The 12,141-nt window shown below is 37.6% G+C and overlaps 1 protein-coding gene across 4 annotated transcripts in view; it reads right to left on the bottom strand.

Moving 5' to 3' along the window:
- Nup214 (nucleoporin 214) overlaps positions 1-12,141 on the bottom strand; it is an 88,421-nt gene that overhangs the window by 31,974 nt on the left and 44,306 nt on the right. For all 4 annotated transcript variants that reach the window (XM_027942761.2, XM_027942768.2, XM_027942777.2 and 1 more), the window contains exons 25-27: positions 6,893-6,968; positions 5,062-5,140; positions 1,290-1,380 (exon numbers count right to left, since the gene is read on the bottom strand). In XM_027942761.2, the coding sequence (XP_027798562.2) occupies positions 1,290-1,380; positions 5,062-5,140; positions 6,893-6,968 (246 nt within the window). The remainder of the gene's footprint in view (positions 1-1,289; positions 1,381-5,061; positions 5,141-6,892; positions 6,969-12,141) is intronic.

The raw sequence follows: 12,141 nt of genomic DNA, 5'->3' as shown, positions 1-12,141 counted from the left end.
AACCCTGCTGTTTCTTGGCAAATTTCAACCTTGGTGAGGAAATTTTATCTAATAGAGGGCAAGCCACTGGCTCAACGACCCAAAATTTCCCATCTTATTTTAAAAATGGGAATGATGGAGCAAGAATGAATTATTCACATTTGTATTAACATTTGTAAAAGATGAAATAATTCTTGGCATTGACATACTCTTCAAAATTTGTTCCAAATTATCTTTGAGAAGGATAAAACAATGATTCACAACATAGAAAAAATATATAATATACAATTTTGTCCCTCGGATTCTATCCTAATGCCCTCTTTTCTTTTCATGTGCTAGGCTGAAGAATAGTCAAGAAATATTAAAACCAGGGAAAGGGGATGGAGTTGGTGTGGTTTCTGTTGTAGGAGGAAAAACTCAAAGTACAGAAGGGACTTTCTTGGGACCTCCAAAAGCAACAAATGTGTGGATGGTATGACACAGCCAGCTGGCCCATCAGGGCAGGAGGAGGACACTCCAGCAGCTCGCAAGGCTCCCAAAGAGCCTGTATACCCAGGGAGCAGCACTGTCTCACACAGTAGACAAAAGCCTGCCTGGGAATGTGGTCAGACAAACCTTCATCAAATGACTCGACTCTATATGCATGGCCATCATTATTTCTTAAAAAAAAAAAGAAATTAAAAAACATCCCCTAACATCTATATAGAAAACCAAAATCTACAATGGCTATTATTCCCTGCCTTCTCTGCATAGATTTATTTATTTATTTGTTTGTTTGTTTTTAAATATTTATTTTTTTTAGGTATAGAGGGACACAACACAATGCTTTATTTTTATGTGGTGCTGAGGATCGAACCCGGGTCCCACGCGTGCTAGGCGAGCGCTCTGCCGCTGAGCCACAATCCCAGCCCCTCTGCATAGGTTTAAATACTAACTCTCAGTGCATTAAAGCCAACTAGAGTGTCATACCCAGACCCCAAATGGTGTCTGAATGAAGTATTTTAGATGACCTACAGATTTAAAAGAGATCCACCATCACCCAAAGAAAATGAAGTTTAGGTTAAAAACAAAATATATAAACAAACAGGCAATAACACATGTATGTATAAGTATGAACCACAAAGAGGAAATAGATTTACCTTAAGATTTTCAGCTGCTGCCATACTAGCAGATGGATTACTGCCATGATAAAAACTTGGGATTCATGCACACTTAATAAACATATAAATATCTCTCCTGATTTTAAGATTCAGGGAAGCTATCAATAAAATAGCTAGTGATTTGCCATAAAACTTAACTTCATTACTGACCCTGATGGAGCAAATGAGAAAGGCTTGCTGAACTGCCCCACAGCAGATGGAGTCGAGGTCACAGCTGCTTCTATCTTGGCTATCCCTGTCCCTGAAAATAAGGACATTACAAAAAAATCAGTTAGAAGCACTATTCTGGTTTGTAATTCCCTGATGGCGCTGCTGAGAGCTGCAGCTTCTGTTTCCAGAACCCCATGTGCCTCCTGTGATAAGTCAGGAGCCACATGGAGTCGCGTGCTACCTAACCTTGCTGAGGGCCTCTGAATCTGCTCTCCAGTGCTGCCAATGTTAGTTCCAACCTAAGGCTTGCTACATTCTCCTTCCCAGGTAATTCCAATATAGCTTAAATTTAGTTTTAAATAGATCTAGATTAAATGGTATAGGAAAATGCTTATGATGTGAGGCTGAGCAATATATACGCAACTATGCAGTTTTATAATTATTTCAAATTAACATACAATGAAGGAAAAAAATTCAAAGATACATAGATTAGTATGTTCAAGGTTTCTTAGTGGTGACTTCACTGCAGACTTACAATGTCATACCGATTTCTCTATACCTTTCTACATTTTCCATTTAGAAAGTGCAAATCAAACAAACCAAATATTAAGAAAAAAATACTTAAAAAAATGAATATGGGGTAGATATTTTCTAAATGTGTACACATGTTCAGTGCTGCCTCGCTTATCACTGTGAACTCTCTAAGAAACAACCCAAACTATAGGCATAGTGCTGTTAAAAATCTAACAGGGAACTATACAAAGCCTCTTAGGCCACCATGTAAAATGAGTAAGAAAGTCTGCACCAACCCTGGAAAGATGAATAGGACGATTACTTATATGATTTTTTCTTTTTTGTGGTACTGGAGATTGAATCCAGGGGCATTCTACCTCTGAACTACATCCCCAGCCCTTTTTATTTTTATTTTGAAACAATCTCAGTAAGTTGCTCAGGCTGGCCTCAAATCTGTGATCCTCCTGCCTCAGCTTCCCAAGTTTGCTGGGAAGTGCAGGAGTGCCCTATATTTTATCTCTCTACACCCAGATTATTTTTGTGGTTACATAAGTTTCATAACCAGAAAAACAATAAAAGTATTTTCAGTATTAGCCAATAAAATAATCATTCTATAGAGGTTTTAGAAATGCTTTTTTTTTTTTTTTTGAGAGAGAATTTTTTTTTTTGCAAACTTAGTATTTTTCAGGGAGGTTTTCCTTCCAAGAGGGGAAAAAAATAAGTCCTTTTCTCAACCTTGACTATCCGGCCAGTGAAACACACAGCAGACACCTAGCAACAATGAAGGGCCTCCCACCCTCACTGTGGAGTGGTACAACCCAGAAAGTTCTCTCAATCTACTACTTGCCTACTACATGCAGGAAGCAAAGTCCCTTAGGGTTCCTTGATTCTTAGATTCAAGAGTGACAAGGAGCTCTTCAATGAAGTTCTTGAAAGAAGCTAGGCTATATGATCTTTCAAAACCTTTTTCTAAAATATTAGCCAGAAATAGAAAAACAAGTCTTAGTTTGAATCCTAAATGATTCAAAATCTGACAATTTCTCTAAATTTTTCCTTTTTACATCAAGTGTCAAGCCCCACTTGAGAAGTGCTGTATACCTCCTTCTCATGTGAGGTACACATGATACCAACTGGGGCTCCACATTAATCAAAATTCTAGAATACAACTTCAGTTTACTCAATAATGGCTTTGAGTACAAGGAATATTTACTCAAGAAAAACCCAATGTCCAATCAGAAAGCTTTAGATGACCCTTGAAGAATGACTGAGCAGAGGTGTGGGAAGTGGACAGTCAAGGGGTGAAAGCTGTCTCCAACAGAATTTACTGAAGACCCACTTGAGAAACTGAGTCAGAGTAAAAGCCAGAATCCAGAGGGTAGTACACATGTGGGCCTGTAGGCAGCACAATGCTGACACGGGGGACAGAGAGTCACCCACACCAGAGGAGGTAGGCTACAGAGAAGGAGCCAACAAAAGAGGACACTAAGCAAGACCCACATGAAAATCAGATGCCAGCTTATACAGAATTGGCTTATGTAATGCAGACCCTGGGCGAAAACTAATTAAATAAGAATAGCCATGCTGGAGTGAGTGCTGGGCAAGTGTGGGAAGCCGTAAAATCTTAGCATATTGACTTTTGAGCTCTACTCAGATTTTACCCTATAACAAATCTGTTTTACTTTTTTTACATCTTACCAGCTTTTACACTGTCATTATGAGCCAAGAGAATTTTTATTCCTTTATATACAAGAAAGGGGAGGGTCAACATTCTGATCCATTCATTTCTAAATGGTGATCATTTGACAGGGAGGGAGAAAGCAAGGCTAGTGCTCTGTTTTAGGGAAAGAATTTAAAGACCTTTTCCTCTTGCTCTGATGGTTTTCAAATTCAACTCAAAAGTTTCAGAAGCTGTTGAAGGGCTCAATACTTTCTAGAAACTTTTCAACAGCTGAGGCCTTTCAAATATGACCTCTATATTTGATATCCTGTGTCTACTTTCTCTGTGATCTAGAATAATGAACTCTATGGGGTGCTTCTCTCATGTTTTCATTATAAAACATAACAAAGAACACTGCTTGCAATAAATGCATAGAGTAACCATGATTATTATGATATAACCACTGCCCAGGTAAAGAAAACACATTAGCCAATCTAGAAGCTTTCATTCTACTCCCTTGTTTGTCTTTTCAAATGCAACTGCAAGCTGAACACTGGTGGTACTGACTTTTTTTCTTTTCCTATTTATATCATTTGTTTGTATTTACAAACATGACGTGGAAGTTCTCCCTTGATTTTTTCTCTTTTGCCTTTTCAATTTCTCCGTCTACAGCTTTTTCCTCAATCTCACCTTTTCCTTGCCAATCTCTGGTGAGGAAACCCGGTTTTGACCTACTGAATTTCCCATAGTTTGGATCTTGCTATTGGACCCCTCTACTGAGGTTCCCATGTTCATTTGTGTCTATGTTCTTCTAAGCTGGTACCTGGATCTGGAGCAGTACTGTCCAAAAATGGTAGCCACTAGCTACATGTGGCAACTGCACACTCAAAATGTGGCCAGTCCAAATTGAGATGTGCTGAGAGTATAAAATTTACACTATTTTGCAAAAAACAATATGTAATATTTCATTAATACTTTTCATGTTGATTGTGTGTTGAAATAATATTTGGGTATATTTGGGTTAAGTTAAATTTACTAAAAATGATTTCTACCTGGTTCTTTTTATTCTTTATAATGTGGTTACTAGAAGTTTACAAAAAAAATATATGGCTTACATTATATTTCTGTTGCAATGATCTTAGAGCCTTAATCAGATTCTCATTTTACTTTATTTTATTATTTTTGGCAATACTGCTTCATAACTAGTACTGTGTTCTTTTACCAGGAAGCACACACATAAGGTCCGGTTATCCCTTTTTGTGACACCAGCAGTGACTGGTACTCTATGCCTAGGTGCCTTGATTGATCAGAATTTGCAAAACAAGTTCTAACATGATCCATCACCTGTAACCATTAGTGGGAAACTACAAAGAGAAACGTTTGCCATCCATTGGTGCAAGTTCTAGAGAAGTGGTAGGATTAATGCTTCTTCCTTTATCTTTATTATCCAGCTTTTAAAGTAAAGATAAAATAGTTTTCTTGGTATCATTATGAACTTATAGGTTTAAAACATTTGATGTATTTCAATGCAATACTATATTATTCTCATTGGTGTTAAAAATTCACCTTAATTATCACTAAAACAAAAATATGCAAACTGACCTGAAGTTTTATCACCAGATGATAACTGACCCACTGCTGGACTGGGTCCTGAAGGCTTCAGGGAATTTATCAGAGACCCCTGGAGGACCACATAAGAAAAATGTTCATGTTAAAATCATAAATCAAGCAAGCATGAATACTTTAATTACAAAAAAAAAAAAAAAAGAAAAAAGGCAGAAAGAAACCAAAGTTTCAATTTAACTCATTATGTCCCAGGTTTTTTAACTATGCAAATATTTCAGTGAAATTGATACAAGTGAGTTAAATAGATTGGAAATCATAATCTAGAGCTTATAAATCCTTTATGTATATTTCCATATATATGAAAAAAAAAGAGACATGTTTTCAAATGCTCTATAAACACTCATCTATTACTTTCCTCTAAAGAACAGAACTCTAAAAACAACATTTATTTCTAAAGTTGCTGTGATTTGGGGGTGGGGGTGGTACTCGGACTTGAACTCAGGGACACTCAACCACTGAGCCACATTCCCAACCCTATTTTGTATTTTATTTAGATAAAGATGGGGTCTCACTGAGTTGCTTGGCACCTTGCCATTGATGAGGAGGTTTTTGAACTCATGATCCTCCTGCCTCAGCCTCCCAAGCTGCTGTGATTACAGTGTGCACCACTACACCCAGAATAAGTGGTATTTTTGTCCCTATTCAATTTAAATTTTTCTAGGTACCCTACCCTGGGGAGGATGGGACTTAACAGATTAAGTCAACCACCTATAAGATTACATGGGAACACAGAAAGAGGACTAATGGGTATGCTCTAGGAGGCAGTCTACCCTGGCTAGCTGTAGTTACTTCCTTGTGCTTGCACAGAGCTTGGCACATAAAAGGTACTTGAGTATTTGGTGGACAAATGAATGCATAAGCAAATGAAGGAAATGGTTTAGCTACCAGTGAATTTACATGCAAAACTATCTGAGTTCTCACCTACAGCCCATGCTCCAAAACTTATGTGTCATGATTTACCCCTCACCATGTGTCCTCCAGGGTGAATGCAAACACACCCCCAGAATACTAAATGCTAACTGCGCATTTTTCTGTCATGGCAGACTGAGGAATAGGGACGTCTGAGAACTCACAAAGGCAAGTTCTGATATCCAGAATTGTGATTGCAGAGATAGATGTTAAGAGTGATGAAGAAACCAGGATTCCTTGGGAAAAGTTTCAGAGAGAGAGGCTGATCTGCCTACCACCCATCTCCTATTATTTCCTTAGATTGTTTAACTGTTTACAGTGTAACCTGTTCTGTAGGAGACATTGTTTATTGGTTAAACACCCAAAGCTAGACATAACATCACTGAAAATACGAAACTTCTGAAAAACACTGCAGGAGAAAACCAGACAGCCTACACCCAGACACTGTCCCTGAGCTGAGGCTGAAAGGAGCAGTGAGATAGCACAACAGGCAGCAGTCAGCAGCCATAGGTCCCAGCTCTGGTTCCACCAGTCACTAACTGGGTGAGCTTAAGCTGCTGCCTCAGTGGGACATATCTAAACACCTACTGCACAGAACAGCTGTATATGGTAAATGAGATGTTAAGTGAAAGTAAACTACAAACCAAAACACCTCATCCAAACATATGATATTAGAATTACAACCCAAGATTACTAGTGCAGAATGTCAGATCGCCCCACTGAGACAGCATTAAGACCTAACCAATTGCTCTGGTAAACTACGTGAAGACTGTCGTAAGTTGCAGAAAAAGGATCACAGATCTTTATCAGACTGTGGCTCATTTAAACTGAGTCAGAACAATCTTCAGTTACAAAGACAGACATTCATGACTGCTAAAGTAAAAATCAGTTAAGTTACCTGCTTGGCTTGGCTGGCAGATACTGGGGTTAACCCTGGGTGGGGTGTTTTGGCTGTGGAGTATGGCACTGAAGAACTGAAAAACACAAAGATACATTCAAAGAGGCAGGTCTGGGTGGAAGTCACATTCATCCTTGAACCAACATTCTGTCCAATACACCAATTTTGGGTAGAATACAGATGTCTGGGATCCCAACCAAACTCATCTGACATTTTGTTGACTGAAGAATAAATTTTTTAAATGAAATCTGGATTTGTAGCATAAAAGGCAAAGCAGTGACCTTAAAACTTATTTCCTTCCTGTCATTCTAAGAAAATAATTTTCAACTATTGAGCACTAGATCTTTTTCTTATCTAGAGGGGGACCCCTCCCTCTTTTTGACCTCCTCCCATTCTAGACCATGTTGGGAATTCCTGATACTCTTTTCCAAACCTGGAAAAATGTTCAACAGGATCTATGGAATATATAGGTGCTCAAAGATGCTATCCAAAGAGAAAATCTAGCTTCTCACAGCAGCTATCCCCGAGAGCGCAGGCCCCATGGGTCAGCATATAAGGGAGTCAACGGTGCCACTGTTTCATTTCCAGCCTGCACTTTGATCCAGTATGAAAAGTGCACCCCTACCTGCAGAAAGCCTTCCTGTCACTATCCTTTATTAACCCTGGCATTGTGTGCTGGGAACTCTTATTTCATTAAGTGTTTGTGTCACCAGGTGGAAAAAAATCACCTGTCAATGCAACAGCATTGGAGAAATGCCTCCTGGGGACAATTTTTTCAATCCATCGATCTGTCCTCCACCCAATGCTACTGTGACTGAAATGTATAACAGTAATAGCTGTAGGATCTGGTTTCATTTTTTAGAACTCTTCCCAGATTTAGGAAGGATTATTAAAAATTTTCTAGCAAAAAGTTAACTTGGAAGAGGAATGACAGGCTGATGCCTCATGAAGAAAATTATCCAACAACTTAATCACGTCAGGATTCTATGCTGGAAAAACACAGAAACCTTCCAAACAGACTTTATTAGATTGAAAGAAGAAAAATACACTTATTTTCAATGAAACAAAATCTGTTTCGACTAAAGCTAGAAGAACCTGTAAATGTGTATCTCTCTGGAGGAATACATCCTTGTTGCCCTGAGATGTTTCGCCAAGCAGGCGCACAGACCCAGTGCTCTCCCCTCACCTCTGCTTATCTCCAATGGAGAAATGGAATGCGCAAGCAAGACGGCTGGGACCCAGAGATCCCTGGGTGGACACGGCAGACTTGCTAAGAGAAATAGTTTGAGCCCATGAGAATCACAGGGAAGTGAAACTCTTTTAAGCTTTCTCAATTGACAAACAAAAGAAAACTAGGAATAAAAATAAACGCAGCAATGAATCCAAATCTTGGAAAAAAATTTATATCCCAAATTTGGTTACCATATGAGAATAAATTAAATGATGCACTCAGTATAATTACTGTTCTATTTACTTGTGACAATGTTATACATCTCCTGGGTATCCCAAATCCCCAAACACACACCATTAATGATTCACAGTACCTACATACCAGGCCATGTGACACCCCTACAGAAAAATTCAGTCAATAAACCAAAAATCTTACCATGTTCCAAAAGGGCGAACAGAAAAGAATAGCAGGCTCCCAAATAAATACACTCAATATTTGTGCACCGTGAGCTAACACATGGAAATCAACAGCTAGAGGCTCACAAGATGTTAAAGCCAATCCAGATGACTGTGTCTTAGAAGGCTGCATCCTACCTTCTAGCACGACAGACCTAAAGGACACCAGCAACTCATCCTGAAACTCTGTTCCACGCCTGAAAACAAAAACCAAAGGACTACAAGCAGAAAATAGCACAATCACAAAAGAGAGATGTTAAGCTGTGAAGCAGTAAAATGTTGCCTAGGCCCTTTCTCTGTGGCCCTTTAAGCTTTAAGAAACTTTAACAGGGGCTGGGGTTGTGGCTCAGCAGTAGAGCGCTTGCCTCGCACCTGCGAGACCCTGGGTTTGGTCCTCAGCACCACATAAAAATATATGAATAAAATAAAGGTATTGTGTCCAACTACAACTAAAAAAAAAAAAAGAAACTTTAACAAGGTAAAATTCATTCCATTGTGGTGAAAAGGGCCAACTGCTCACTCTTTTCACCTGTTTCACCATTTTTAAGGACTTAAAAAAATGAGAGACCTGGTTATGTTTTATTTTGGTAAATCTTCATCATTATTGCAAGTATTGCTTGTGTATATAACAGAGCAGATCTAAACTGTGCAAGCCACTAAAGTGAATTATTTAAGAATAATGAATTTTAGGGTAGTAATTTAAAAGCAAGTAAGTAAACAGGACAACTTATCAAAAGTAACTGAAGAGGGGGCTGGGGATGTGGCTCCAGCGGTAGCGCGTTGACCTGGCATGCGCGCGGCGCTGGGTTCGATTCTCAGCACCACATACAAATTAAAAAAATAAATAAATAAAAATGTTGTGTCCACCGAAAACTAAAAAAATAAATATTAAAAAAAAAAATGTCACTGAAGAGGACTGGGGCTGTGGCTCAGTGGTAGAGCGCTTGCCTGGCATGTATGGGGCACTAGGTTTGAGCCTCAGCACCACATATAAACAAATAAAATAAAGGTATTGCGTCCATCTACAACTAAAAATATTTTAAAAACAAAACAAAAATTTGAAGAAACAAACTCAGAGGGAAAAAGAGAAAACATTTCTATTTCTGTTAATGGAAAACAATTCATTCTTGGGGGACACTGAAGTCCATCAATGAAGCTATAATGGCCAACTATGGTCCCCACTGGTAAACTAATTATATTGTTGAGGATTCAAATATTATCCAAAAATCTGTTAAATCAAACTGCAGGTCCTGCATAAAGGTCAAGATGTGAAATAACCTGGATAATTTAAGTTAGAACTGAAGTTGGAGCTTCCAAAAGACTCATGTGAAATATGAAAATAGGATTTTACAGGAAAAAGTTTAATAACATGGAAAACATAAACAATTGTATTTCATGATTAAGATGAAGGAGTTACAAAGCAGCATGTATCCAAATTTTACTTTAAAAAGATACATTTTCACAGAAAAAAAGATTTAAAAATACGCAAATAGTGATTATACATTTGTAGTATGAATAAAGGCGACTTTAGTTTTGTTGTTCTTAACTGTTCTTTAGTAAAGCCTAGAATGAGCATTTGTAATAAGAAAAATAAAGTTTTTTTTTTTTTAACTGTTGGGTCATTATTACAATTATTTTAAAAGTCAAGCAGCATCCTTAAATCAGTGAAAGGAAAAAAAAGTCATCCTAGAATTCTTTACCCAGTGAAAGCAACTTTCAAACACAACAGAAAAGGCAAAATAAAGCCTACAGCAGACATACAAAACCTAGAAATTCAGAATTCAGAAGAAATACTAAAGGAAGTCCTTTGTCAAGCAGACAGAAAATAGTATTAGATAGAAACCAAGGACTAAAAAGGAATGAAGAACATAGTAAATACATGGATAAGAAATACATTTTCTTCTTATTTAAAGTCATTTAAAAGAGAATCAACTCTTTATAACAAATGATAGGGTTTATAACACAGGAGGAAGTAAAATGTACCACAGCAGCACAAAGGAGAAGGGAGAAGTCCCAGAACACTGCTGTGAGAGTCTCACATCCTCTCTAGCAGTAGTATAACATCACCTGAAGACATAGTACAATAAGCTAAAGACGTAGCCTATGAGCCTAAACCAACTACTTAAAGGTATAGTCAGTAAGGCAACAAAAACGATCAAATAGAATCATTAAAAAAAAAAAATAGTCAATTCAAAGGAAGGTATAGAGAAAAATGAAACAAAGAAGAAGTTGGACAAATAGAAAACAATCAGTAGTACATGGTGGATTTAAACCCAAACATGCTGATAATCACTCCATTGTACTTAAATGCAAAGTTAGACTACTTGATGGACTAAAATTTGCCACCTAAAAATTAATCAATTTACAGTTTAGAGTTCAGTAGTAGTAAGTATATTCACACTGTTGTGCTATAAGAAACCCATTTTAAATATAAAGACACAAAATAAATCCAAAAAACAGAATGAAAAAAGATATACCATGTTAACACTACACAAAGGAAGATGGAGTGGAAGTACTAACATGGAACAAAAAAGATTTCTAAGCAATTCATCTTCCAGGGATGAAGAGCATCATTTTGTAATAACTAGCTCAGTTCATCAAAGAACACAGAGTCCTAAATGTTCATGCAACTAAAAATTTCAAAACATGACAACAAAATGCCAACAAGGAAAACAGGAAAATTCACAAAATGCCAACATCACTCTCTTACTTGATAGGACAAGTATTAAGAATGTAGAAGACCCAAACACCTGAGAACCAGCTTAACCTGATCAGCATCTACAGAACACTCCCACCACCAGCAGGTAGAACCCAGGCTCTCTGGGAGTGTGCAGGGAGCATCACCATGAAGGATGAGGCCCTGTGGAAGAGACTGGGAATCCCAAGCCCATCCAGTCCCACTAGTAAATTCAACCCAACATTTAAGGATGAAATACCAAATCTACATAGACACTTTCAGGAAATTGAAGAGAAGAACACTTCCTAATTCATTCTGTAAGAAAAGCGTTACTCTGACAAAGACTCAACAAAGACATTAGAAAAAAAAAATACTATTATAGACTAATATTCCTCATTAAGGTAGAGGCAAACACTCTTAAAATTTGAGCAAACCGTGTTCATTCATACACAAAAAAGGCAGTATATCATTACTGGTTTAACATCAAAGACCAATCAATGTGGCAAGGATGCCAGGCCACATTCAAAAGACTGGAATTTGACCCCTACCTCATACCACTTACAGAACTTAATTGGATTAAAGGCCTAAATGTAAGAGCTGAAAATTAAAAACTCTTAAAGAGCAGTCTGGGGTTGTGCTTCAGTGGGAGAGAGCCTGCCTAACACCTGTGAGGCACCGAGTTTGATCCTCAGCACCACATGAAAAATAAATAAATAAAAAACAAAGGTTAAAAAAAACAAACTCTTAATTTAAAAGATAATACTGGTGTCAGGTGTGAATCTTACAACTGTGGATTAGGTAACAGTTTCTTAAATGTGACACCTGAAGCACGAGCAACAAGAGAAAAAATAGATGAGACTTGATCAAAATGAAAAATTTGTGTCAAAGGATGTATCAAGAAAGTGAAAGACAACCCAAAGAATGGGAGAAAATATTTGTAAATTAT

The sequence above is a fragment of the Marmota flaviventris genome, chromosome 13 (assembly GCF_047511675.1).
Source record: "Marmota flaviventris isolate mMarFla1 chromosome 13, mMarFla1.hap1, whole genome shotgun sequence".
Lineage (NCBI taxonomy): Eukaryota > Metazoa > Chordata > Mammalia > Rodentia > Sciuridae > Marmota > Marmota flaviventris.
Note: the sequence above shows the minus strand (reverse complement) of the source record. Positions and strands in the feature narration are given on the sequence as shown.